We start from the raw sequence: 26,668 nt of genomic DNA, 5'->3' as shown, positions 1-26,668 counted from the left end.
CGCCATTGAACAAGACGGCCGTCAACCGTTCCGACAGACCAGGCCTCTGACTACGCACCAGAAACATAGACAAACTTGTCGCTCTCATGTTCTGAATCACGTAGACCATATCAGACCACGGCCACTACCTGTTACTTGGCTGCATGTAGTTTATCATCCGCTTGGTATATCCTGTGCTGGTACAGAGGGGCCAGCCCCTACCTATTAGCACCCAAGGTCGACGGAAAGAGTCCAGGAATTTCTACAGATGGGTGATAGCTCGTCACACAATAAACCTGGGAGTGAGAGGCCGGGGTAAGACTCAGCCGCTCCCACACGGGATCAGGAAGGAATGGGGATCCCTGGTGTACCTAATGCCTGACGGAATATTATCCAGGAGAGCAACCGGCTGATACTGCAACCGAATGGGTCGCCTCATGACGTGCACTGGAGCAGGCCGGTGAGTAGGTCAAGTTGAGCGATTCCTTGCTGGTGGAGAGGTCTCTACCTATCGGGTGCAATCCGCTCTTCAGGACCCCTCAACGGTAGCACCGCAGCGGTAGTTCTGGGTCAATCGGATGAGCAAGCTGTTCGGATGGGAGCTACCATCGTCAGGTAAGATACATTGTGCTTCCCCCAGCCTAGCTGCTAGTCTTTACTCCTGAATGTCTGACTCGTTGGCCAGGCGTCCACCAATATCGTGTGCCGGGTCTGCTCAGACTATGATTGCTGACTGCCCAATGGGGATGTGCTGGCCTATCTTCATCTAATACTCTGAACATATAGAGATACGACTTCAGCGATGAGTAATGCTGTTGAAGCCATTCGGCATTCTCCTACGACGGATTGTAGACGTACCTAGGTAGATATGCTGAACCGCTGATGCCCCACAGAATTGGCGTGCTAAAGGTAACGGAATCAAAGTTCTAATATCATCGCTACTGAAGACCTTAACCAGAGTGTTCTAACTGCCGTCTGCACTTTCCTCGCGATCCAGGACAATGGTGTTGACTACACCGATCAGCCTAGCCTCGGCGCCTATGAAGCAGAAACAAGACATGGATTCGAGATTACCTTGCAAAATATAACCCAATAGTTATACTATTGATCGAGTTCGTCCTTCTGCAAATTCACCGGCATCGGTAGTTCATCAGTTACGCGGTATGTGAAGATCATGGGGTTCGTTTTGGCAAATCTCGTGAGAAGTCTTCTCATCAGGCTGTCAAAGGTTAAGATGTTCCATGTTCGCTATCAAAGGGGTATAGGAGCAGCCCAGACTATATAGGTGTGCCTATACCAGCATTCTGGTTAAAGGGCACGGCTGGGAAGGCCTAAAGTTAATGCCTAAGTTTGACACAGGCTCGCATATAGTTCACTAAGCCTGCCAATAACATTGTTTTAGCAACACTGTTTCGACAAAATGCCGTCAATGTTCATCTCAAACTGGAGCTGAGATGCAAGACCGTACTTTCTCACATATTCTATGGATGATACACCGACACGATGTCTCAACAATGCCTTGGAATTCAATTCACAAGGGGGACGCAACGTCAACCGGAGCACCTGTCTCGAGTGACTGCTTCAGAGCGTCACACACGATCAGAGCTCTTAGTCCGTCGGCGCCACTGCAGCTTGGCTCCTCTGCGCCTTTGATAACCTTGATGAAATGGGCGAGTTGTGACTCGAAGGGAGTCTTGACATCTACTGTCACCTCCTCAGTCGTCAAGGGAGAAAGCCAGGATTTCACTGTAGTGTTGGCATAGGACCAAATAGTCAAATCCGGAACACTCAACGTCGCTTCTGAGCCAAAGAGTCGGTAGAAATCCTTTCCCGCTTGGGGGATCAGTGGGTTTTCCCCTGTGCCGGCTTCGAAGTTGTGAGGAGATGGTACATTGTCGGAGAGCAAGAAAGAGCCCACGGCCCCCGACTTAAACCTCAGTGTGATAGCGGCGCCTTCGTCAGCATCGAAGCCTCTTCTGGAGGGGATCGGCTCCGCATATACTCGTGTGATTGGGCCCAGGAGGTAATGCATCAGGTCGATTTCGTGGATCAGGTTAATCAAGATAACGCCGCCGGTCTTTGCCCTCCTCCATACTGCAGGAGGGTCAAAATAGTCCAGCGGCTTATATGTTGCCCATATGCCATTGATGGCCACCAAATCCCCTATCCTGCCGGAAGCAACCACGTCTTTGGCAGCCAACATGTAGGAGTTGAATCGGCGGTGATGTCCCACGAGCACCTTGACTCCCAATTCTTGGGCGGTGCGGACGAGCTCCTGTCCGCTTTCGATGTCGGTGCTGATGGGCTTCTCAACCAGAATATTCACCCCTCCTCGAACCAGTTCCAAGCCCACGGCCACATGGGTGTGGTTGGGAGTGCAAATGATCGCGCCATCGGGCTTGTCAGCCGACTGGAGCAAATCAGCCACAGTTTTGTAATATGGGACTTTCAGCTTTCTGGCGAGCTCCTCCCCTGCCGACGTCAGGTCAACAATCGCAGATAGCAGGGCATTGGAGTCTGCTGCCACTGTTTGCGCATGTCTTGGACCAATAAGCCCGGCCCCGATGACTGCAATCTTGATCGGTCCAGCCATGGCGCTCGTCAACACGATCAGAAATACTAGTCAAGAGTAAGAGACGAGTCGCCTGCCCATTATTTGTTCTGTAAAAGGTATTGCACAATAGCCCTCCTCGCCATCGGGTGTTTGGTGTATCCTGTGTCGGCTTAATCCTTAGCCAGGGCGTTGCCGAAAAGCGGTATCGTCTCCTATTGGCCATCCCCGCCTTATATACCCACAGAGGGAAAACTCAAGAGGTGACGACGGTTTGTATGAGACCACAGCTTCGAGTTTTCCGCTGTTATAAGAGGCTCTATTATCAAGTCACAAACAGCATCTATACATAAATTGCCTGGCTTGTTCTCATAGACGCCCATCTGGCCCTTACTTATCACCATCCAAAACAACCACTAGCCTTTGACGTCAATATGCCTTCAATCCTTCTGGTGAATGGCCCCAACCTCAACCTCCTCGGCACACGAGAACCCCATCTATATGGCAGTACCACACTGAAAGACGTTGAGCAAGCGGCGGTGGCTCAAGCCGAGGCTGCCGGAGTCCAACTAGAATCATTTCAATCAAATCATGAAGGTGCCATTATCGATAGACTGCATGCAGCTCGCGGGGTGGTGGACGTGATTGTCATCAACCCAGGCGCCTTTACACACACAAGCGTTGCTATCCGCGACGCCCTCATCGGAGTCTCAATTCCTTTTATAGAGGTTCATATCACCAACGTCCACGCACGAGAGTCGTTCCGACATCACAGCTACTTGTCGGACAAGGCGACTGCGATCATTATTGGATTGGGAACTCATGGATACACCGCCGCCATTGAGCATGCCATTAAGAATCTTATCAAGTCATGATGGTCTTGGTTGTAATAGGGTCACTAGGAGAGTTCTAACAAGGACAACAGAAAGAGAGATAATGGAAAAAGTGTTTATGCTCTACTACTGGACTTGATATCTAACATGAAAGTCTCAAAGGTTTCGAAGGGGAACTTTCTAACAGATAACTCGTAAATTATCTACAGGGGGTCTTCAGCTTAAGCATACTCTAGGGAAATAGGAGCCTGTTTCGGGAAGACGGAATCCCGGTCTGGACCTCCTTGGAACGAAACTGGAGCTCTCCCAAGGCGCCAAAGTCCTCTTTGATGGTTCTGGCGCTTGTGGACCGCTAAAGATGAGCAATTGTTCCGGTCCTGTCATTGGTGCTACTGTCGCGGCCTCGGCTGAATGGCTGTTATGCCATGACGGAGCGCTCGTGGGGAACGAGGTTAATAAAGTTGCCGAAGTCTTCGGACTCGCCCGATCCCCGACTGGGAGATCTGTTCTTGTAGATGTCTCGTGAACCAGTCTCGAGGATACCGTATTTGCATGAAAGCTCTTCAGTCCTTGCGAGAATATTATATATTCGAGGAACTAGAGTGTATCTTCGAGAGAGAGGATGATTCATAGTAAGTCGACCATGCTCAACAGGATATTATGTAGGATGCCTGTAATATCGCTGATGTGACGGTCGGATCGGGCCTTCGTGACTTCCTCCTAAAGCACAAACTGCTCTATATTCCAAAAGTGTGAAGGAGACACCGTCATTGTATTATACATGTCATCAATCGTATTGGTGGGAGCACAATTTGCACCGACCTTTTCAATCATTCACCCAGACCTAGTGCCTCTCTTCTGGTCGGCGCCTTTGCATCGAAATACGGCTTCTCGGCTAGCGAGATAACCCTGGTTCCATGCCGGGGTTCCTCGCCTTCATAATCCCAGCTTACAACGTGAATGGTCGTACGATTATCCCATAAAGCGCTTGTCCGCGGAGTCCATTGAAATCGAACCTGGATATCCGGATTCTTCTCGTACACATCAAACAGATAGCCCAAAATCAGATCACTCTCAGCCTTGTCGAATCCGACGATGTGTGAGGTCCAAGAGCGGTTGACGTACAACGACTTCCATCCTGTCGCGGGGTGGACACGCACCAAAGGATGGGTTCTTTCGATCGAGACCGGGCCTCCGGTAGGATTCGACTTGGAAAGAAATTGGACAGAACCCTTAATAACGGCATATTGCCCATCAATGACCTTCCGGAAGGATGGCGACAGTTTCTCGTACGCAGAGTAGCCAGAGGCCCAGAGTGTGTCGCCTCCGATATCCGGCACTGTGTCGTGGTGGACATGAGTAATTCCGGCTGGATACTTCCCGTGTCCCTCATCACTATAATTGACCTTAGCCGTCTGTCTACATGGCCCAATCACTGATAGACTTACGTGTGCCATCGAGAATTGCCGCCTGGATGGCGAAAGTCGGCCGGCTTAGATGTCCTCATCAGGTCCGGCCAAATGACCTGTGCACCCGGTACACCAGGAACATAAGGGTTTACATGCTAAGTACGGTCAACAATCACTCTATGACAACGCAGGGTGAATACAAATGTGCTTACACTAATGTCGATATCGCCGTACCACTTCCCTAATTCCTGCTGTTGCTGAGGGCTCAGATCCTGATCGCGGAAGAAGACGACTGATCGCTCTGCAATGAGAAGTCCCAACTCGTCTTTCTGCTGTGGGGTCAAGTCCTACAACAGTCAACTTCGACCACACAGCCATGTCTGGAAGAACATACCTTCAACTGGAGTCCCACGATTTCTGTGCCTATATGTTTCGCCAGGTGCCTTACTTCCTTAGCAGCCCCGAGCAAGGCTTTCTTGTCTGGATCGGCACGACTACCTGGGTCGACGTATTCGCGGTCCTTGGGCTCCAACTCCAAGGCATCCTCTAGCCAAGTAAGCTTGCGAGGATAGTCCGGGTACCCATTTGAAAGATCTATCCCGGCTCTTTGCAGCCGCTCTAATGCTGGACCCGGAATGGGCAAATGCCGTTCGAGGTTCTGTTCTTTGGACTCCGGGATCTCGAGATGTGTGGTAGGTTGCTCTGTGCTTATTGGATCCGTCTTCTGCTGCCGGAGAGGAATGATAGGATATTTCGTAGGTGCCTCTCTTATGAGAGTCTCGGTGGCAGAGGGGCTCATTATGAGTGACTTGGAATGATAGACTGTTTGCACATAGGCCGTACCCGAATCTTCCAAGGGCAACACCTTCGAGGCCGATCACGAAACTGTCGTACTAGTATGACTCCTGCAGATAAATATTAGGCTGTATTAATCTTGAATGTTCTTCTTAGCTGGGCGGGTGGTGAATCAACTCCACTTTAGGATCGACAGGCGAGCACGCGATATACACTATAAGCTCGTAATCTTTCAGGATCGACGTTCGATTGGGAAGTGTTCTACAGATCAGACCCCACGCCTCAAATTTTAGATCCCGAGATAGACCTAGACCCCGAAGTTTGCGGACCCCGAAGCTTAGCACCCGTCGAGTTAGCCGAGCTCCCATTGCGCTACCATTATCCTATACAAACGGTGTCAACGTACTTTTGCTAATATATTTGTATTGGGCTGGAAGTTTCTTTCGCTCGGGCATATCTTAGCCCAGCCCTAGTAATAGCGTACATATTAGACAGCCACAAGGTACTTAATTAATTGTTAGATATCGTCGCTATCTACTAGCAGATCAAAATTTCCAGTAAACTATACTATCGTTGGCATTTACCGGAGATGCGAAACAGCGAATCAAGATCTACAGGGCCACCCACTAGTATCGGACTCAGGTCCGACCGTTGCCACCCAAAGCAGGTATCCATATACCCCGAGTGTGACCAAGTTATCAAGTTGGTGGGCTTGGCTCTCGGGGAGCTCGCATAACGGGATTTGCACTTTGAGTGGCTGGAACTGACTACCTGGCCGCGAACAGGGCAAAGGAGTGCGTTCCCTATGACCATCTGGGGAAAAGCGTTGAAGACGCCATTCATATGAGTATTCACGCCATTTTCTACGGTCATGGGTAAGGCTTTCAAACCCCTAGGGGCTCAGGGCTCAAACTCGATATATAACAAGCTAGCATTTTCCTCCGTAAAGATGTAATCTCACCTTAGTAGTGTTCAGCACTGGTCACGTCTGAGTCATGTCTGAGCCGACGGTCAAGGCACTCGAGGAGAATGTCGCCCGTCGAAATATTGAGCACGCCAAAGCCCGTGGGGTCGAGAATGGGAAAGATGTGTCTACGGAAAAGCGCACGTGGAAGAATTATTTCTGGGACAGTTGGGACAAGAGCCCTGAGGTGAGTTGTGACCGTTCAAGGAGTTCACATTCTAGCATCTGATCCAAGAACTAGGAACGCCGACTTATATTCAAGGCGGACAGTACGCTTTTGGCATTTGCGTGCTTAGGCACCTTCGTCAAGTACTTGGATCGATCCAACATCAACAATGCCTTTGTGTCGGGAATGAAAGAGGAGATGAGCCTCTACGGCAACGAGCTTATCCATGCCAACAGCTACTACTATATCGGCGGACTGATTGGGCTCTGGCCGATCAACCTTCTGCTGACGCGGACCAACCCACGATATCTCATTCCCTCGCTCGAACTGGGTTGGACATTGGCCACCTTTGGGCAAGCCAAAATGACCACTGCAGACCATATGTACGCCCTCCGAGCTCTTGTCGGTCTTTTCGAATACGGCCACTTCTCCGCCGTCATGTATCTTTGCGGCGCCTGGTACCAGAAGGCCGAGCTTGGACGACGCATGGGTCTGATCAACGCAGCCACGGCCATTGGGCCGATGATTTCTGCGTACCTTCAAGCAGCCGCGTACAATGGTCTGGACGGCAAAGGTGCCATGTCTGGTTGGAGATGGCTTTTCATCGTCGATGGGATCATCTCTATCGGTGTACTTCTCCCGCAATTCTTTGTGTTGCCCGACGTTCCATCCCGACAGAAGAAAGACTGGATCTTCACCGAACAGGTAGGATGGCTCGCTGGAGACTTTGAACCCAGCCCATGGAGACTAATCACCGGTGATGCAGGACATCGAGCTGGCGAGAGATCGCAACCCCATTGAGGGACGCATTAAACAGGGCCGCTTCACGCTTTTCCAGATCAAACGATGGCTTGTGACCCCGGAGATTTGGCTCTTGTGGATCATATCCTTCTCGAGTTCGGTTGGGTTCTACCCCTCTAACTCCATGTCATTCTGGTTCAAGGCATGGAACTCCATCAAGCCTGGCTCCTACACGGTCGGCCAAATCAACGCATACACCACCCCGATCTACGCAATGGATCTACTCCAGATGCTCCTGTTCGGATGGTTAAGCGACACTCTCTTCCGTGGGCGGCGCTGGCCGAGCCTTCTCATCGGCTGCAGCATCAACCTCTTGGTCGTCATCCTCCTTGCAGCCACCCCGGTGTTCCCAAAGCACCGCGCATTCCGCTTCTTCTTGTACACACAGACCAGCTGGGGAACGGCAGCTAGTACCATGTTCTGGGCCTGGACGAACGAGATCTTGAAAGGTGACCCGGCCACCCGTGCATTTGCCGGTGCAGGACTCAATATCTGGGCTGGGATAGCGGTCTCAACCATGTAAGTTGCGCACTGGTACGGAATTATGCTATCATTACTGACATAACCGATCAGTCCCTTGGGCGTGTTTCAAACAGTGCAGCAACCCGCCGTGACTGCAGGAAATTGGACGGCTGCTGGCTTTCTAATCTTAGAGATTTTGGCCACGTCGGCGCTGGCTTACTGGTCTCATCGCAAGCACAAGAGGCTCATCAACGATGATAATGTTCACCAAGAGGCGGAGATTGTCTATTCTGACCAGGGGACTGCTGTTGATTCAAAGGTCCCGGCGACTACGGTTGATTCAAAGGCCTCAGCGACTGCTGTTGAGTCGAAAGTCTCAGAAACTACCATATTTTGAATCCGGCAAACTTAACACCTTAGCTTGATATGAATCTAAGAGATACCCCAAAAGCTGATCGCTGGTAGCGCAGAAATAACACGTAGACTAAGCCATAAAGACCTTGGTGCTTGAGATTTCGCGATCACCAAAAAACCTCCTGATATCGTCGATCAATAAATCAGGCACGTCCAGGCTCGGGAAATGGCCACCTAGCTTGTGGACAGTGCGGTATCTAACGTTGCCACCTCTTCTGGCCCATTCTAGAGGAGTTCTGTACCAGATGTCATAAGGGAACTCGGATATTGCCACGGGTTGTTTCACATAGGGCAGCTGGTTGATGCCCTGTGGGGAGATTGCACCGTCCTGTAAGGCGAAACCAGCAAACATGTCAGTCTGAATCTTAATCCGGGGCGGTAAGACAATTACGTATTTGCTGGAGGGAACGACTAGGAGACCGCAACGCATCCCTATTCTCCTTTCCTGATATGATGCTTATCAATGAATTTGAAGATTTGACGCACCTGGGCACCATTCTTATACAACGAGAATGCACCGTAGGGTCCATTGATCCAGTGCATCATGGTCCAGGTAATCAATCGGTCCGGCGTCCAGATTTTGGCAGGGTCCGTAACGCCAGCTCGGACGCTATCATAGATCCACATGGCCAGCCCGATGGGGCTGTCGGTAAGACCTATTGCCAGACGTGAGGGGCGGGTCTGTTGCAGCTGGGCATAGCCCCAGGATGTCGCAGTGAAGCTCTGGTAAAGGTCGATCACGTATGTCTCGTCGTCAGATGTTTGGTTTTGGGCACGCCGGACCAGATCCCCCTCGCGCGGTGGCGTCACCCAGAAATTGGATAGTCCTGAGACAACATTATCGGGCAAATCCACGGCCGCGTACCGGTTGATCAGGTCACCGGCATCTCCGCCCTGGAAGACATACTTGTCGTAACCGAGCTTCAACATCAAGGCGCGGAAGGTCGCCCCGGCCTGACGATAGCCAAACCCGGGTTTTCGGGGGGAAGGGCTGAATCCATATCCTGGGATCGAGGGGGCTACGACGTCAAATGCCAGACTCCCCGAATCGGGAGGCTCGGTCAGTGGCGCAACAAGACTTTCAACTTCCAGAAAAGACCCAGGCCACCCATGCACGAAAAGCAGTGGAATCGCGTCGGGACGACCAGACTTGTGATGGACAAAGTGCAGAGGAACAGGGTCTGCGTATCTGTGATGCGCAGTCAAAGGCGTTTGGACGGTGGTCGTGAAATGGTTCAGGCTTTGGTTTAGGTGCGCTTCCACACTTCTCCAGTCATAGTTGTCGGTCCAGAACCGAGTGATTTCTCGCACATAGTGCTGAGCGGGTCCGTCGACATTTTCTTCTGGGTGCTCTTGGTCCTCAGTGAATCGAGTCAGCGAAACTTTGAGACTTGTCAGGTCAAGGAAGTCCTGCTTCACGGAAATTTTGAAGGGGAGTATTTCCTCGCTGAAAGTCACCGCGAAATTCAGCTTCAAGTCCTTGTCTGTTAATATGCTGGAGAGAGTGGGCGGAGATCCCATCGTCACAAAGAGGTTGAAATGTTAGGATGTGGATGCAGCAAAGAGGGTGATTGAATTTATCTTGGATAACGAAGAAGCGAAGACTCAATAGGTCTCTTCCCAAGCACCAAAGTATATATATACACTATATGTATATACATCCGCAGATTACTTTACAGTAAGCCAAGAGTGGCTATGCCTGTATCACAACTATTGCTACAGGTACATGTATATACATGTAGTGCAGTACGGAGGAGTAAACACCTGGTATGCGAAGCCCTTATTGGCTCCTCATTCTTTCCCGCCGCAATTGCTCCTGGAACGTTCAACATTCCAACTGCCACATTATAAACAAGCCTTGTTTACAACAAAGACTCAGAACTTCTCGCGATGAAACAAATGGCACTACTGCTATTCACAGGCCTCTTTGTGGGCCACCTGCCTGGGGAACTCGTTCCTCTTTAACACTGGCACATCCCTCGCCATGGACAACCGATACCCAGTTTCGAAAACGCAGGCCCGTCGCTCACATCTGAACCCATCTGAAGCTTTGCAGGCAACATTGCTGGATCATACTACAGGGACACTTACAGGTATGTCATTCTCGATGCTGTATATTTTTGCCCAGAGCGCGTAATGCTAACTTATCGGGCGCAGAGATTCCACAGAGCCACAAGCACAAGACGCAATCTCTAGTGAACGGAGCTCTCTGCCAGGAGACGACGCCGACGCATTTTACGAAAAGGCGACACGAGGCGACACTTGAGAGCAACACAGTGCCCTGGAAGAGAGCCAGATTGGCCGGGCAAGACACACTACAACCAAGGGCTAAGGAGCAGCCGGAGCCTGCGCAAACGACTCTGCAACAGCCAAAGCCTTGGAGGCCTCGACACGCATCGTTCTTACAGGAATCTATCCGGCCGGATCCCGCCCCTGAATCTGTCCACACTTTTATTTTGGAGTGGCTCGCATCAGTTGGTTCAGACCGAAAGGAACGCTGCTGTTCTGATAGCCATCTTCACCATTCAGACAAGTACATTCCGAGACGGCTCACGAGATCAGTACCAGAAATGGACCACACCCGGGATGCTGACGCATATATGGTGCCCCTGACGCCAGCTTCGGTCGGATCTGGTTCCTACCTAGGCGGTCCAGACATCGGCTCGGTCGTGGCATCGGACGTTACTGGTGTCACCCCTAGCTCAGGGGGATCGTCTGGAAAGAGCCTCGTCCAAAACCCTTTGTACAGAATTGCCTACTTGGCCGACAACAAAATCTTTCTGCGCGATCGCGAGGAATATCCGAAGCATATTGGTAGCCTTGTTGGTGAAATGGGAAAAGATCGTGACTCTCCCGGGCCATCTCCAGATGATGTGTGGCAAGACTTGTCTTTGAGAAAACTTGAGCTCGGAGCTGCGGAGTCGACTGTAGAACGGTACTTCTGCACCAATCTCTTGCCCAATCCCGGCCCGACTGAGAGTCTAATGTGCAGCTACCGACAACCAATGCATAGACATGCAGTCCCCAACACAGGCTCGAACTTCAAAATCAGCACCCCTGTCCCGGACATGGCATACGGATACAATCGTGAGACAGCGTTTACTGGTGCTCATCAAACTCTACTACTTACGGAAAGCTCAGTTGCTGCCAATGTTCACGATTTACTATATCCATTTTTGGTCATCGAGTTCAAGGGCGATTCACCCTCTGGCAGCGGGAGTTTGTGGGTTGCAACTAATCAATGTATGGGCGGTTCTGTGTCCTGTGTCAATGTTGCCGAACGTTTCAACCATCGGCTAGGCCACTATCAGAGCGACGAGGTCCAGCCTAGTAACACCGCCGCATTCAGCATCGCGATGAGTGGCACAGAAGCGCGGATCTTCGTCTCTTGGAAGCATGATGAAGGCAAGTACTATGTGCAGAAGGTCGACAGCTTTTTACTTCAGAGTCCTGAGGGCTACCTGAAGTTCCGCAAGTTCGTGCTGAACATTATTGACTGGGGGAGAGGCAGGCGCCTAAATGAGATCCGGAAATCCTTGGACACCTTGATGGAGGAGAGCAGGAAGGGGCCTCCTAAGCTCGCAAAGGCTCGTCCATCGCCGCTTGCCGGTTCTGAGACTCGTCCTAGCAAGAAGCTCAAATTGTCAGCATGATTAAGATATCTACTCTAGGGAAGCCATAGAGTCTACAGAGATAGTAGCTTGAGAAAACATTCACCCCGACAGAGCTGGAGATTTCCTCGTTATTATTGACGTCCGCTAGTAATGCTGACACCCACCCTGAGGCTCTATCTGGCTCGACTATGTTGGGAGTTGATGGTTGGCTATTTAGTGTGCAAGTTCGACATCTCAAGATGCTTCGTCCTCTCTCCTATACCATCTCATCCTCCTCCTCCTCCTAAAAGAAGGCAGCTGAGAGTAACATCAAGTGCCAAACTGACATCTGTTCCTCCACCGACAGGGGTACCTCAGCTCTATACGATGATTTCGTACGCATTCGCAATTGTCTCGACGCCAATCGTCTGCTACCTGTCTGATCACTTTGACTGATGAGGTATGACGAGTCTCTTGTGCATCACTTCTTGCGTTGTCGGACTGGATGCTCTTGACCACCACGAACAAGCTCGCCCTCATAGCAGCCTGTTGCTTTATCGCCGCCGGCTTGATCATTGCGGCTTGGGTGACGGCGATCCATGCAGGATACACGAAGAAGTCAAACCACGTGCACAATCAATATGGTGAGCCGGCCTGTCCGTTCTCTCTGCGCTGCCGCTGACCTGCAATTGCTGTTCAGATGCTTAGGGAGGTCTATCCAATTATTGCCACCCAGATTTATGACAGTCCGCCTCGCTTCCTCGAAAGTTACGGCATCACTTTAGGCCTTCTAGGCCTATCGCTCATGTGCCTGACCATTCTTTACTTTTCGCTCTACCGCGAAAACAAGAAGAGAGATGCCAATGCCAAAGAGCTCCAAGAAAGGGGAGATGTCTATCCGCTAGCGTTCGAGGCGTTCGAGGAGATGTACGGCTATCATCCAAATTTTAGATACGCGCTATGATGAGAAGTCATCAGGTGCTGTAACTTCCAATGGGGGCATCTCACTAAGGACTGTGCATGATGGTCTGCAAACTACCACTAGATGAACGCCACTGGACGGCATTCATGTTGGTCGCCGAGATAAGGCGCCGGCATTCAAACAATCCAATCCATCCCAACACTGGAGCTGGAAACTGAATTTAATACCCCACACAACCGCCGATAGCAGTTGCGATGTGATGACTACAGTACAACACCGAGAGAACACTACTTGTTCCACGCACATTGTAAGCCCAGATCTGGGCCTGGCCTCACCAACAAGCGGTGGCGTACATGGCCTTAGCTTATCTACGCCCTGGTCTCCCTTAAGGCCTCTTATACTCGGTCTCCGTCGATTTTCGACATTCTTCAAGATTGTTCGTGAAAAACGCACTCCATCTCTTTAGCAATAGCTCCAGAAACAACAACCCCTCACCCAGACATGTCCGGCCCGGGGAAGGAAGCCATGGTCGAGCAGACTGCAAGGTCCGATGACTCTCGTTGTGCCGATGAGGAGGCAGGCTCAGTCCTTCGGCTGCCCGAGCGAGAGACGGTCAGGCGCGACCTGCGCGAAAGACACATCCAGATGATCTCCATCGCTGGGATGATCGTACGTTCTGCTCTATGAGAAACCGAGACCATCGTCCATCTAACTTGCGGATTGTGCAGGGGACTGGTCTATTTCTGGGATCGGGAAGCGCCATCGCCAGAGCAGGCCCCGTGGGTGCGCTCCTGGGCTATGTCATCATGGGCTTCATCACCGCAGGCATCGCATACATGAGTGGCGAGCTGTCGGCGTTTCAGCCTGTCAGCGGCGGATTCGTTCGTCACGCCACCCGCATGATCGATCCGGCCATGGGCGCCGCCACCGGTTGGAACTTTTGTACGTGCTTGTGCTCACTCGGCAGCGGGCTTCTCTTCTCGCAGCCCCAGCCGTACTGGGATCTGACTTGTCAACCCTGTCTGTCTTCTAGGGTACAGCATGGCCATCACCGCCCCCGCCGAGATCACAGCAGCCTCAGCGCTGATCCAATTCTGGGACACCAAGACGAGCCCGGCTGTGTGGATTTCGGTGTTCCTTGTCGTCATTGTGGTCATCAACTTTTGTGGAGTGCGTGTATACGGAGAGGTGAGTTGATTAAGAAACAAAAAGAGTCTAGAGTCCTACAGTAACTCTAAACCAAACCAAACCAAACTGTGTCCGTCTGGCTGACGCAAGATTCGGTGTCTTCAACAACATAGTCCGAAGTCATCTTTGCCAGTCTCAAGATCCTCCTCATCATCGGACTGATCATTGCAGGGCTCGTCGTGGACCTGGGCGGGGGCCCTGACCATGACCGCCTTGGATTCCGATACTGGAAGAACCCGGGCCCCTTCAATGCCTACCTCGTCGAAGGCAACACCGGCAAATTCCTGGGCTGGTGGAGCACCCTCATCACCGCTGCCTTCTCGTACGCCAACGTGCAGGTGGTCGCCATTGCTGGGGCTGAAACTCGTGACCCACGGAAGAACATTCCGGAGGCAATGAAGAGAACGTTCCTGAGGGTGCTCGTATTCTATGTGTTGAGCATCTTCATCGTCGGGATGATCGTGTAAGACACAAATCTTTGCGCTTGAACTCGAAGATAGCGTCCTCTGACTGACTCGACTCGATAGTCCCTATAATGATCCCCAGCTGTCTGTGTCTTCCGGGACTGCGGCACAATCACCCTTCGTCATCGCTTTCAGCAGAGCAGGCATCAACGTCCTTCCCGACATCATCAATGCCATCGTCTGTACATCAGCCATCTCCAGCGGCTCAGCCTGTGTTTTCATCGCTTCGCGCACCCTGTACGGATTGAGCAAAGAGGGTCAAGCTCACCGTATCTTCCAGAAGACAAATCGCTGGGGCGTGCCGGTCTTCTCTCTGGGATTGTCTTGTCTGTTCCTGCCGTTGGCCTATCTCGTGCTGGGCACTGATGCCTCAGTGGTCTTTGGATGGTTCGTCAACATCACCACGGTGGCGGGATTGATCGGCTGGGCGGTCATCTGCGTGACCTGGCTGAGGTTCAACCGAGCATTCCAGGTCCAAGGACTCTCCAGACAATCGCTTCCTTACCGCAGTCCACTGCAGCCGTACACCGCTTGGTTCTGTCTGGTCTGGGTGATCCTGATCATCCTCTTCTCTGGCTTCGCCGTTTTCTTCCCCGGCAATTTCTCCGCCAGCAGTTTCCTGACCGCGTATGTGAACATCCCGATTTTCATCGCGCTCTTCATCTTCTTCCGCATCTACTATCGGTCGAGGTTTCTTCGCGCACACGAAATCGACATCAAGACCGAATTGGCCTACATCGCCCAGGAGAAGGAGCAGCAGGCAGAACTCACAGAGATCACCCCCCGAAGCACGTGGAAGAGAGTGTTGGACAGGGTGCTCTGATTTGTCATCATATAGGCACCCCGACCTTGCCCTTTCCACTTGGCACACTTGTGTACATGTATTTAGGATTTAGTCAAAGTTCTTCCAACCTAGGCTCTTAGTAAATAGCAGGGGTCATTTCAACTAGCTCTTAATGCTTATCATGACTGGCCTTGTTGATCGTTACCGCGGTCTCCTCAGATATTGTCATTCATGGGCTCCTGCAAAAAGGTCTCTTCATTGATGCTGAAGCCAGCCTGAGCAAAGAGCGCCTCCCACGTCTCATCGTCGGTAAATATGTGGTCACCGACTCGAGCTTGACTCGGGTGGTTCTGCTGGTGGTTCCGGTCCGGCTCGACAATCCCACTGTCACGAAGTGCGATGGGCCCATCCTGGGTAAGACCGGACGGCGTCTGTGCCTCAGCAGCACGTATCAGCCTCGTGGGTGTCGCAAGCTGCGGACGTTGACCTGCCGATGGGAGGCCTTTGACTGCGTCCTTGGCCTTCTCGTACTCTTTGACCACGTTCTTCAGAAAGTTGGCTTGCAAGGCGCAGCCATTCTTCGGGGGTGCACCTTGCTTCGCAAATGACTCGGCTGCGATCTGAATCGCCGTCATCGAAGTCTCCTCGAAATTCTCGCTCAGATAGGGTGGTAGAGATAGCAGTAGCTGTGAACGGTCAGCGTGTTCATTATAAAACGGGTCTTGCCGCTCCTGTGGCTGGGCTCCCATACCTTGATCAGAAGCACCGCAGCGTACGCCGTCATGACATGGATGGAATCTTGTGCAAAATATAAAAGATGCGAGATTTCACTGTCGGCCACCAACGCCAACATCTCGGTGGCGGTGGTGAAGCAGGCCCAGATGGCCTGCCTGGCGGTCGTCCCTTCGGTATCCCCGGCATCCAGACAGATAAAGAGCGGAACCGAAGAGGATACCAGTCGCAGGTGTGTGCCGTAGAATCGGACCAGAAATCGATGGCATGGCTCCACATAGTCTGTGAGTCGTGCTGTCAGTGTCCGTTCAGGGCGGTCAAGCTACCGGGAAGCCTACCCATGCCATCGAATAGTGCCAGCCAGTCCTTCTGCCAGTGGTCTATATCCCTGTTCAGCAATCTGGGCGTGGTTTGAATGGCCGAGAGAATATTCCTAGAACGAGGTTGGCGGTGAAGGTTGAAATAGTCGATCGTTCTCGTGCCCACGAGACGGAGGGAAACAAAGGCGCACAGTAGGACGTCGTTGCTAGGCACTGCCAGGTCGTGCTTATGCCAGCTGGCCACGGACTCGATGAGCGCGGTCTGATCGATCATCCATGGCTTCCCCATCTGGAGGCTGATACTGTAACCACCCAACCACCCTGCATCAGCCACACACGAAGTGATTGGACATTCCATTCACCCTCCACTTACCTCCGATCATATACAAAGAGAACAAGCCAGGTCCTCTCCATGCTGCGGACTTCCCGCCTTTCCAGCTCCGTCTGGGAATTGGGCCCGTTGAAGGCATCCGTACCCAGATTGTGCCATCCTAGTTCGAAGCAGATCCGGATCGCGTATCCGATGGAAAGCCAGGCTCTACTGTCGTCTGGCTCCTTCCAGTAGGTGGAAACCATGATGGCCTGCACCGCCTCGATCGATTTGACCCCTTTGCTGAAGCTTCGCGCCATCAAGGTTTCCGTGTGGGCGCGCAGGTCGAGATGCAGCGACGGGTTGAATGCCTTGGCCGCCGCGGCAAGAATGGAACTCATCAGGAATGGAGAGCGTCGTCGGATATATGCGAACGTGTGGAGGACAGGATCAAATTGATTGATGAAAGGATTTAATTTGTTCATGAAGCTGCGATGGTCAATCGACGTCAGATACGGCGAGATTCTAGAAGGGAAGCAGCGTCTAAACACCTTTCGAATAATGATCGCGCAATGGCCATGTTGACGATCCCATGCTGGATGGGATCATCGTCAAGCACCAGATCTGCTTCGACCGGCGTCTTGTCCGGACCGGCTTCCGCTCGCGAGGAGGAGCTTTTTATGGCGCTCAGAATGTTCTGTAGGGAGAAGCTTCCGTTCATAGCACCGTCATTCAGCAATCTCGACGGCTGCAGACCTTCGGACCAAAGCCGCGAGTCAGGCTGGGCCGAAGATGCTTCGTCTGGACGGTCCTCGAACTCGTCTCGCGACAAGCTGATCCGGTCGACGGGCTCGGATGTGTTGTGGAAGGCACTTGATGAGGGCCGGGCGAGTCTGGAGGCGCAGTGAGGGAAATTCTAGCAGTCGGCACGGAGAGCAGCCTACCTCACGCCCGGTTTGCGGCCTCGTTTATGTTTCTCAAAGACACACGTCAGGCTCTTCCGTGTGCATCGGTCGCATCTGCCGCCATCAAGGCTTGGCCTGCATTTCATCTTGACCTTCCGGCAAGCAAGACAGGCATTTTGGCTGCTACAGTAGACATGTCAACTGAGAGGTCCTCGAGCCATGTCGGCGGCGGAGGTGGCGCGGGAGGCTCACCTCTGTCGGTCTCCAGGGGCCCTTGATCGCACGGCTGTAGCCAGCTCGTCTTCCATCATTGGTAGCCGACTGTGATTGGGAGAGGCCGGAGCAGGCGTGGTGGAATCAGGTGTAGACTGTGAGAGCATGGTAGTTCGTGGTAGGTGGCCGGTGTTCCGAAGGTCGCCGTGAGGCCTCATCACGTGACAGTCATCACGTGATGGGAACAATTGCATGAAATCTCGTGACTTCAAAACTAACTCAGTTGGGCAATCTCAGTTTTGACTGGTATCGCCGAAAGATCCTCAATGGGGCTGAAAGAGATACTGTGTATCAGGTGGCGCGGCGGGAGCATCAGACATTTTGGGAGAAGTCCGGCTCGGTTTAGGGCGGAGATAGAAGTCAAGATAAGATTGACCGTCGCCGGCCTTTTAAGACGCCGGTCCCCTGGTGGCGTTTGCGAAAGATGCCGATGTCGATGCCGACGCCAATGCCGGGCGACCCTGGTCAGATGCCCGCGAATCGAGATCCGTGCAACCCGTGGCACTGGACGAGGCTAAGTGTCCCAGGGCCTTCTTCATCACCTGTAACTTCCCGTCTCCTTACACCAGCGCGGGAATCATCCAACGACAGCCACGATGTCTCGTACGTCGGCGCCCGCGGTGAAGAATGCCCATGTCAACTTGTCTACCGACACCATCATCGCCAATCTTCCAGCCGATGGCCTTCGCTCGATCATTCGCACCATTCTCGTGCAGGCGCCCGAGGTCACGGATCTTCTGGAAGAGCAAGCCAAGAAGTACTTGCGAAAGACGATGCCTTCCACTGTCGGCTCGCTGTTCATCAACGAGGCACCCAGCAGCGCCGGCGCCAGAGAGTCCGACAACTTCTATGCCACCCAGAAACGAATCCGGTCAATGCTAGGCTGTGGCCTTGGGTTCGAGAGTCTCGCCCTGCTTCGAATTGTGGTGGAACAGGTGGCCGATCTACACATAGACCCGAGCACGCGCGAGGGTGCCCGGCTGATGGACGTCCTAGCAGCGGTGGATGGAGACATGGTGCAAGCCATTACAGCAGTGCAGAAGACACTGCTGAAGCGAGATGGGTCGAGAGCCCTGACTAACCAAGAGATCGAGACTATCGAACAGTTCTCAGTGGCCCTGTTACGATGCCTGAAAGCGTCCAGAGCACAGGGCTACGAATTTGTCTTCGATCGGGGATTGACCGCCATCTCTGAATTTGTGACGATCGAGGACACGAGTATTGGAACTGGAAGTGACCACCTCTATATCCCAACGTCTAGCAAGGATGAGGAAAGTATGCCCAGCACCATACCGCTTCCACTTGAGACATTTGATCTGGGTCCTTTTACGGCGCCTCGGCTCTTTGGTGGCTTGTGGCAGCTTTCCAGCCCTGCTTGGGGGGTGGCTTCACAAGTCAAAATCATGCAACAATTCGCTAAATACGTCGACACCGGTTATACAGCATTTGACATGGCCGATCATTACGGCGATGCCGAACTCATCTTTGTACGTGCCCACCGATGCCGACTTGTTGGCGCAAGATACGATGCTAACGACCAGGCCTCCAGGGACGGTTTAGAGCATCTCACCCCAGCTCCTCGTCCATCATCGGTTCGACCAAGTACTGCGTCTTCCATCCCATTACGGTCACTCCGAAAGTGGTGCAAGACAACGTGACTGAACGCCTGACCAGGCTCGGATCAGAGACCGTGGACCTTCTACAGTTCCACTGGCAAGACGTACGTATACGTAGCAGCCCTCCTTGCTCCCACGGGACCCCTTTGTGGCCTGACTGGTGTATAGTATTCGGATCCTCAGTACATCAAGGCTCTTCAGCTACTCGAGAAAGACTCGCGGGTGACGGTCCTCGGGCTGTGCAACTTCGATTCTAAGCACCTTCAGCATGTCATCGACAGCGGTATCCATGTTGCAACCAACCAGGTGCAGGTATGACTGCACTTGACCCGGAATGGACGGCTGTTCGAAGATGCTGGCTGACAGGTGTTGCAGTTCTCGCTGATTGACTCGCGGCCCACATTTAAGATGGGCGACATCTGTGAGAAGCACAACATCAAACTTCTGACATACGGAACACTGGTAAGCAGGCCCCGTCCAGGATGGATGCCGAGAAGTCACAATGTCTAACACAAACTCGGATACGGGTAGTGCGGTGGATTTCTGGCCGACAAATGGCTTGGGCAGGAGGAGCCCGAACTTTTCGTGCAGAACATCACGCCGAGCCAACGGAAGGTAGGCTCCCTCGCCTTGCAGCTATCATGATGGCGAACTAATGGCCTTGTGCAGTACTTCGAGATGATCAATACCTGGGGAGGCTGGACCCTCTTCCAAGAGTTGCTGGCCGTGCTCTCGCGGATTGCGGAAAAACACTCGGTAGGCATTTCCAATGTGGCGACGCGCTGGGTGCTGGATTTCCCATACGTCGGCGCCGTCATTGTGGGTGCGAGGATGGGGGTCAGTGAGCACGCGGATGAGAACTTGGCCTCGTACGGCTGGCAATTGGACGAGGAAGACAATGCAGCCATCGACCAAGTGCAAGCCAAGAGCAGGAGAGCGCAACTCTTCGATGAGATGGGCGACTGTGGATCGGAATACCGGTAGCTGACAGCGCCAGGGTAGATTGAGGTTTGGATGATGGACCGCGCACGTTCATGGTCAGCTTCCTATCACAAGATATGGCACTCGACAGATAGTGCAGTTGCAAGCGTAGTGCCTTATAGAATCGCCCACATAAAGGGGAGATTCGATGGGCCTAGCCACATCTACCCAAAGAGAAGCCGGTCGATATATTCATGTGGTCTCGCTTTGATTCCGGCTCCGAGATATCGCCCTCCCACACAAACTTGCGGAGACCATTGACGGCTTTACTTGATAATATTGACTGAGACTTCCCCGGCCGGCGTTCTAACCCACGCCCCTCTGCCGGGGTCCTAAGTAACAATAGGACCGACCAAGAGGCCAAGCAAGACAGCGGCCAATTGATGACATGCTATACCTAACCCATGAGCCAGAAAGATGCTATTGCTATCGCTATTGCTCTTCGGTGACTTCTTGTCCCGACACCAGGCTTTGGGAACGCCACACAGGGACCTTACCTTCTACCATTTCTGTATGCCTCTTCAGCCACACAAAACTGCCTACTCAGAGCCTGCCGGCCATTTGCTCACCAGCCCTCCAGCGCCAGGGCAGCACACCACCCCGTCTCAATCCAATCCAATTACCCATTTTATTATACACCACCTTTATTGACTATGCCTATGTAATCCAACACTGCAACGACATCGCAAAGGGTCCAAAAAGTCCCAAGTCCCAAAATGCCCGCCAGCGACGATTGCTTCCAGTTATGGGATCTCCGGGTGAAAGTCGTCTGTCCGCCCCGTGAGCGTATTCTCTGTGGTGCCAAAGAAGGCGACTATTTCACCATGCAGGGCGAGATGCTATATCTTCCTGACGGTCAGGGCATCAGTCTGTATAGTCTTGGTGAGTCACGAGGTCGTGTTTTTGGTTTGGTGTTTGAGGCTTATGTGCCGGTACGAGTTTAACGTGTTTGGGGGTTCGTGCTAATCATTGATGCCCTGAACATCTAGCCTCCCTGCTGCCTTTACTACCGGCCAAGCAGCGAATGACTGATCCCAAGGACTGGATGTCAACCGATGCGCGCGTTGCGTGTCCAGATCCAAATTGCAGATCGTATTGGTTGATTGAGAGGACCGGGCTGAGATCCTTCAGTCATGCCGAAACGACGGTGGTTGGGTTGGAGGGGAATCACCAATGAAGGTATTTGATTTATCTATCTGATAAATCACGAGGACACCGCGCTTGGCTTGGTTCTCGCCTCAAGTTGCGTAGATCAAGAGGGAGAGACGGAATTTGGTGCCGTTCGAGCTTGGAGACCCTGCCACACACGTCTCGGCTGTGATTGATAGTACAGCAATGCATTTTTGCGTACACACCTACGGTAGCCGCACACTATAACACCATCTCCTGGTTTTCCGTCACAACGAAAGAAGCTTCCTGCCATATTATGAATGGACGCTCTCTGTCCTATATTGTTGCCCTTCGAGGCTTTATTCTGTCGGCAATCAAGAAAATATATGATGCCTAAAGCAATCAGGCAGCTGATCAAAATAAATCACGTTGGAAGAAGAGAGATTCCCCTGCCCCCAAGGCGGGAAAAATAGACATGTCGTCGAATAGATCGTCATCTCCCAGGACGGAACCGGTCGACACGTCGCCTGTCGGCCCGAAAAAGTCGGCGATGACCGGGAAGGCATCTGGGTTATACATTTCTCGGTCTTGGTGATGGGCAAATGTGGGATTCGAGGCCTTCTCTTGAACATCCACCGCCGTCGACTCTGACTCGGCCTGGTGGGAGGGACGAGCAGGCCGCAGTGGACTCCCCCTAGGTTGATTGTGCTCAACTGCAACACCAAAGATATGGGACGTCTTTTCGGTCCGTCTCCGTCGCTCTTGCAGCTCCTTGACCTCCAGGTAATCTGTTGCGGAAGTGACTAGGCACTCGGCAATGGAGGCGCACTGGAGGGCGTATGAGTCCTGTTGAGAGAGGCATCGGAGCAGCTCAATGGAAGTGCGAGCCTTCTTCTCGAACCCTCGGCCAAATTCCCCTAAGAGAGCCAGGCCTAGGACGAGCGCAGCAGTGAACAGCCAAGAACTGCCCAGCAGAATGAGCAGAGATCTTCTCGGGGATTGCTGGATCAAATACGTACATAATATGGGGCATGGTGTTAGGAGCGTGGTGGCGGCCAAGCAAATCTTGCACCAGATCAACTGTGAGCATGGCCGATTCGATACACGCCTCTGCCAACCTGCCTTTTCCAGTGTCTCGGGATGATAGACCAGTTGGTGCATCGGCTGGGGTGACCGTAGCAGCCAGCCTCTTATCCAGTTCGTGCATCAGGAAAGGTCGAGTGAGTAGCATGACGGCATAATAGTAGGAGCTGATGACCTGGCACGCCCCCGTGGCCCTGTACGGCACTGGTATGTCTCGAGATGTCGAGTCATGATGTAACAAGCTCTGTAGTGGCTGGAGCCAACGCGCCGCCCAGGCACGCAGCTCGTGGGAGATGCTTTCGGTCAGGTGAACAGAAATATGCCTCTTGGAGTAGATTTCGATAATGATACGCTCAAGAATGTGGAATATCTGAACGGAAGCGGCCAGGGTATCGGGTTCATCATTCTGGCCTTGCATTCCATCGGTGGATTCAGGTTCCGCATCGTAAGCCACCGTACAATCGACGTTGGAGGTGGCTGGTGGCCTACCAACGGAGGAACTGAGAAGAAGGTCCAGTATCCGGATGCTCTTCCAGAGACGATCCCTGTGTGGGTGAGTATAGGCCGGATTGAAAGGAGCAGCTTGGGTTGGAGAACAAATATACCTCGATCTGCATTCATCTGGACCAAATACTGCGTTCACTTCCGACTTGTGTATGCCGAGCGAGTACGCTAACCTCGCCGCGAGCGCTGGACGAGCTGTCAGTCTCATAGAGCGCAGCCACCAGGCTCCTTGAACAGGGCATCCTACCAAAATAGAGGAATGCTCCGTTTCGCTCGCAGACGCTCAGCATGTAAACGGCCACGAGAACAAATGCCTTGGTCGTACACACATCGAGGTTCCCATCGAGACCCAGCAAAGCGATTGTCCGTGCATGGCTGAAGTATCGATGAGCTTGGCCCGGGTCGTTCCCCTGGAATCCCACGGCTAGGACAAGATAATAAACCGCCGAGAGCATATCATCTCTACTCCTGCGCTCCCCAGTTGACCAGGCCAGTATTTCATCGGCGAGCGTGGACGGGTCGAAGATTTCGATCAAGCCGTCGGTCTGGTATGGATCAGTCTAACCAGGCATAAAGTCCACGAGCGGCGAGCGCGCACCACAGAGAGATAGGCAGAAACAGCCGCCGCGATCTTGTCGACGTTGACGTTGAGCTTCAGAGAAGGATGACGCAGATCTGGGCTTCGAGCGCTGACATGTTCGATCATGTAGTCACGGGACGTACTGGAGGTGAAGGCAGTCGGGCCGATGTGGGAGGTGACCATGTGGCGGATCGTGTGCAAGAAAGATAGCGGAGCAGAGTCTCCCACGTACGCTGAACGCTCTCCCTGTCAGCAGCTTCTACAGTAACCGATAGAGCGGCCCGCTGTGGCTTACTCAGTTTCCCTTGCCCATCGCTCAACAACCGCCCTTCTCTGGGGACGGCGGTATCGTCGTCGGTCTTAGCAGCAGCAGTCGCGGCCGGCGTAGCAACATGCGACTGCTGTCTCCTGAGCGAGGAGAAGGGGGTTTGGGTGGGAGACGATGGAGTGGAGGCGATGCGACGACGATCGGGAGAGGAATATGTGCACTGATCTCCTCGCCCGTAGCGGATGCAGAAGGCGCAGGGCAGCTGGCCGGTACAGCGCACCTTGCGTCGTTTGCAAAGGTCACACGCAGCGGCGACACGGCGACGTACCTGCGACACAGTGGGCGATCTGACATGCTCAGCATGCGTCTCGAATTGAGGCCCCATGACAGCACTGTGTATGTCTCATTGCGCAACGCAGGAGAGGGCGGAAGGGCGGAAGGACGGAAGTTCAGTGCGGTTGAGGTGACACGGTATCCGGTATCCGGGCCGTGCGGTGCTCTACTGGCCGAGTGGTCCGCAGTAATGAAGACGGATTTGAACTTGCGCCGTACCGTAGTGCCGGTGACCAGGCAGATACGTAGTACTCCGTACTGTGCTGTGCAGTCCGGCGATCTAACATGCCCCGACTGGTGTCCAGTCCTCATGGCCTGGGCTCTTCATTTCATTGTGTCTATACTCTGCTAATCTCTACTCTAGAAGCTACGCTAGCAAATATCAGCCCGGAATCTCAGTGCCGTGAGATCCTGCCAGGTCGTACTGTGTTCATACAAGCACATCCCCACAGATCTGGTGATTCATTACCATAATCAGCTGGTCAGAGCTTGTCGCAGCATCTGCACAAAGGTCCAAACATCTTTGAAGGAGTTGTACAGCGGCACTGGAGCCAACCGCATCACATCCGGTTTCCGCTGATCAGCTACAACCCCCTGGGCACTGAGACTTTTCGACACGGGCTCGAGAAGGCCAGGCCTGAACCGAACGCTCAGCTGCACTCCCCGTTGGCGCGGGTCCCTCGGGGTGATGATTTGAAAGGCATCTTTGGTGGTCTCTTCCCGCAGGAGACCATCCAGGAGGTATTCCAGGTATCCAGTAAGTAGGAGAGACTTCGTCCGAAGAGCTGACATGGACGTTTCGTCAAATACGGACAGGGAGGCCATCAGAGAGGCAAGCTCCACCACAGATGTAGTGGAAAGCTGGTAGCCGGCGGCGCCGAGGGTGGGCATGAATTCTACTAAGGTTAGATGGGGCGAAACTCTCATGGGGGAGCTTAGCGAATAAGCTTACCGTTGTCCATGTTAAATCGAACCGACTTGTCGCCTCCATACCACCCTGTGAGTCTGGGTCTGTACTTCCAAGACTTTGTCTCCGCGTCGTAATCGCGTGTTCCGTGCCTTTCGTGCACAAAGGCACCGCCTATGGCCCCCGGCCCGGCGTTGATGTACTTGTAATTGCACCACACGGCAAAGTCGACGTTCCAATCGTGTAGATGCAGCTCAACATTGCCCACCGCGTGAGCCAAGTCCCATCCCACGGGGATGCCATATGATTGGGCATGTTTCGTGATGGTTGCAATGTCCAAAAACTGGCCGCTGTAGTATTGGATGCCAGGGAGAAGGACCAGGGCAGTTTCTTCGGCATACTTGTCAATAGCAGCCAGTATGCTTTGTGTGGAAATGGTACTTCCGCCTTCGTCCGCCTTCAGCAGGACCATAGACTCGGCAGGATCAAAGCCGTGCCAGCGGATTTGGGATTCGACCGCGTACTAGGCAAGGACATGTCAGCTACCGCTAGATGGACTGAACAGATAATAGGGAACTTGCGTGATCGCTTGGAAAGGACCTCCATTCCATGATGATCTTGTTCTTGGTCGGTGTCGGCTTGTAAAAGCTTGCCAGCATCAAATGCAGATTGCTGGTCAAGTTGTTCATGATCACCACTTCCCCTGGGGACGCGCCGACCAGCTTGGACGATTTGGCAGCTGCCACCTCTCCTATTGACTGCCATTGCACCAATGGCGAGCCCTGAAGCGTCGTGAAATGACCGTGGACGCCTAGATCTGCCCATGTGTCCAGATGGATCTGAAGGTACTCTTTGGTTGCGCGCGGTTGGAGGCCAAGCGAGTTCCCACACAAGTAGATAGAATCATCTAAATTCTTTTCCGGAGACGTTGTTTCTATGCCTAACATGTCAGAACTCCGGCCTTCTGACGGAAACGGAGGGCTGACACACGAGCTGGAGCCAGGCTTCTTTTACTCAAGCCTGTTTTCGATGGAATTATGAACTTTTCGCGCAACGGTCGCAATTCATCCTGCGAGTCCAGCAGCTGGGCGTATTCGAGTTGCGTTGCTTGTGGCGGGAACCCAGGGTTGACCCCCTGCCTCAAGTTTTCGACGATTTGGGCTGGCTCCATGGTACGTGTTGTAAAGGGAAGAAGAGTCGTGACGCGGGAGACGAATATTTTCAGCGCTGTCCAAAGTCTTTAAAAATAGGCGGTTACCGGTGCCGTTGTTCGTCAGTGATCCGCTATCAACAAGTATATAGGGGGTCCGCGGCCATAGATAGGATATGGTATAGTGGAGGTATATCGTCTTCCGTCTCCGTTGCAGGCTTCCGCTCTTCCGTGCTTCCGCTCCCGAAGCCTCGCTGCACCCGAACTCCCG

At 52.9% G+C, this 26,668-nt stretch overlaps 12 protein-coding genes across 12 annotated transcripts; 6 read left to right on the top strand and 6 right to left on the bottom strand.

Annotated features, from left to right (window-relative positions):
* Nucleotides 1-1,510: 1,510 nt before the first annotated feature.
* A1O3_08417 (oxidoreductase) lies at nucleotides 1,511-2,572 on the bottom strand (the record flags this gene model as incomplete). Its single annotated transcript, XM_007738515.1, has 1 exon — nucleotides 1,511-2,572. The coding sequence occupies one exon, from the start codon at nucleotides 2,570-2,572 to the stop codon at nucleotides 1,511-1,513; it is 1,062 nt and encodes a 353-aa protein (XP_007736705.1).
* A 392-nt stretch (nucleotides 2,573-2,964) lies between these two features.
* Nucleotides 2,965-3,405, top strand: A1O3_08416 (catabolic 3-dehydroquinase 2; the record flags this gene model as incomplete). Its single annotated transcript, XM_007738514.1, has 1 exon — nucleotides 2,965-3,405. One exon carries the CDS (start codon nucleotides 2,965-2,967, stop codon nucleotides 3,403-3,405), a length of 441 nt encoding a protein of 146 aa, XP_007736704.1.
* A 788-nt stretch (nucleotides 3,406-4,193) lies between these two features.
* On the bottom strand, nucleotides 4,194-5,571 carry A1O3_08415 (uncharacterized protein; the record flags this gene model as incomplete). The annotated part of the gene is made up of 4 exons (XM_007738513.1): nucleotides 4,194-4,758; nucleotides 4,812-4,927; nucleotides 4,985-5,119; nucleotides 5,167-5,571. The coding sequence occupies 4 exons, from the start codon at nucleotides 5,569-5,571 to the stop codon at nucleotides 4,194-4,196; spliced, it is 1,221 nt and encodes a 406-aa protein (XP_007736703.1).
* Nucleotides 5,572-6,562: 991 nt separating this feature from the next.
* A1O3_08414 (uncharacterized protein) lies at nucleotides 6,563-8,357 on the top strand (the record flags this gene model as incomplete). The annotated part of the gene is made up of 4 exons (XM_007738512.1): nucleotides 6,563-6,718; nucleotides 6,773-7,402; nucleotides 7,464-8,017; nucleotides 8,072-8,357. The coding sequence occupies 4 exons, from the start codon at nucleotides 6,563-6,565 to the stop codon at nucleotides 8,355-8,357; spliced, it is 1,626 nt and encodes a 541-aa protein (XP_007736702.1).
* Nucleotides 8,358-8,444: 87 nt separating this feature from the next.
* A1O3_08413 (uncharacterized protein) lies at nucleotides 8,445-9,895 on the bottom strand (the record flags this gene model as incomplete). The annotated part of the gene is made up of 2 exons (XM_007738511.1): nucleotides 8,445-8,702; nucleotides 8,861-9,895. 2 exons carry the CDS (start codon nucleotides 9,893-9,895, stop codon nucleotides 8,445-8,447), a joined length of 1,293 nt encoding a protein of 430 aa, XP_007736701.1.
* A 1,049-nt stretch (nucleotides 9,896-10,944) lies between these two features.
* A1O3_08412 (uncharacterized protein) lies at nucleotides 10,945-12,027 on the top strand (the record flags this gene model as incomplete). The annotated part of the gene is made up of 1 exon (XM_007738510.1): nucleotides 10,945-12,027. One exon carries the CDS (start codon nucleotides 10,945-10,947, stop codon nucleotides 12,025-12,027), a length of 1,083 nt encoding a protein of 360 aa, XP_007736700.1.
* Nucleotides 12,028-12,694: 667 nt separating this feature from the next.
* A1O3_08411 (uncharacterized protein) lies at nucleotides 12,695-12,931 on the top strand (the record flags this gene model as incomplete). The annotated part of the gene is made up of 1 exon (XM_007738509.1): nucleotides 12,695-12,931. A coding segment is annotated over one exon (237 nt), but the record flags the coding sequence as incomplete, so codon positions are not given.
* A 459-nt stretch (nucleotides 12,932-13,390) lies between these two features.
* Nucleotides 13,391-15,364, top strand: A1O3_08410 (uncharacterized protein; the record flags this gene model as incomplete). Its single annotated transcript, XM_007738508.1, has 5 exons — nucleotides 13,391-13,558; nucleotides 13,618-13,831; nucleotides 13,923-14,077; nucleotides 14,191-14,540; nucleotides 14,605-15,364. The coding sequence occupies 5 exons, from the start codon at nucleotides 13,391-13,393 to the stop codon at nucleotides 15,362-15,364; spliced, it is 1,647 nt and encodes a 548-aa protein (XP_007736698.1).
* Nucleotides 15,365-15,540: 176 nt separating this feature from the next.
* A1O3_08409 (uncharacterized protein) lies at nucleotides 15,541-17,738 on the bottom strand (the record flags this gene model as incomplete). Its single annotated transcript, XM_007738507.1, has 6 exons — nucleotides 15,541-16,011; nucleotides 16,077-16,339; nucleotides 16,396-16,679; nucleotides 16,751-17,176; nucleotides 17,239-17,580; nucleotides 17,632-17,738. 6 exons carry the CDS (start codon nucleotides 17,736-17,738, stop codon nucleotides 15,541-15,543), a joined length of 1,893 nt encoding a protein of 630 aa, XP_007736697.1.
* Nucleotides 17,739-18,461: 723 nt separating this feature from the next.
* Nucleotides 18,462-20,465, top strand: A1O3_08408 (uncharacterized protein; the record flags this gene model as incomplete). Its single annotated transcript, XM_007738506.1, has 6 exons — nucleotides 18,462-19,352; nucleotides 19,415-19,585; nucleotides 19,650-19,793; nucleotides 19,857-19,943; nucleotides 20,013-20,096; nucleotides 20,151-20,465. 6 exons carry the CDS (start codon nucleotides 18,462-18,464, stop codon nucleotides 20,463-20,465), a joined length of 1,692 nt encoding a protein of 563 aa, XP_007736696.1.
* Nucleotides 20,466-21,986: 1,521 nt separating this feature from the next.
* A1O3_08407 (uncharacterized protein) lies at nucleotides 21,987-24,392 on the bottom strand (the record flags this gene model as incomplete). Its single annotated transcript, XM_007738505.1, has 6 exons — nucleotides 21,987-22,536; nucleotides 22,592-23,200; nucleotides 23,261-23,345; nucleotides 23,407-23,704; nucleotides 23,758-23,972; nucleotides 24,035-24,392. The coding sequence occupies 6 exons, from the start codon at nucleotides 24,390-24,392 to the stop codon at nucleotides 21,987-21,989; spliced, it is 2,115 nt and encodes a 704-aa protein (XP_007736695.1).
* Nucleotides 24,393-24,814: 422 nt separating this feature from the next.
* Nucleotides 24,815-26,418, bottom strand: A1O3_08406 (kynureninase; the record flags this gene model as incomplete). Its single annotated transcript, XM_007738504.1, has 4 exons — nucleotides 24,815-25,236; nucleotides 25,293-25,770; nucleotides 25,811-26,181; nucleotides 26,238-26,418. 4 exons carry the CDS (start codon nucleotides 26,416-26,418, stop codon nucleotides 24,815-24,817), a joined length of 1,452 nt encoding a protein of 483 aa, XP_007736694.1.
* Between the last annotated feature and the right edge of the window lie 250 nt (nucleotides 26,419-26,668).

The sequence above is a fragment of the Capronia epimyces genome (assembly GCF_000585565.1).
Source record: "Capronia epimyces CBS 606.96 chromosome Unknown aczIQ-supercont1.8, whole genome shotgun sequence".
In the NCBI taxonomy this organism is placed as follows: Eukaryota; Fungi; Ascomycota; class Eurotiomycetes; order Chaetothyriales; family Herpotrichiellaceae; genus Capronia; species Capronia epimyces.
Note: the sequence above shows the minus strand (reverse complement) of the source record. Positions and strands in the feature narration are given on the sequence as shown.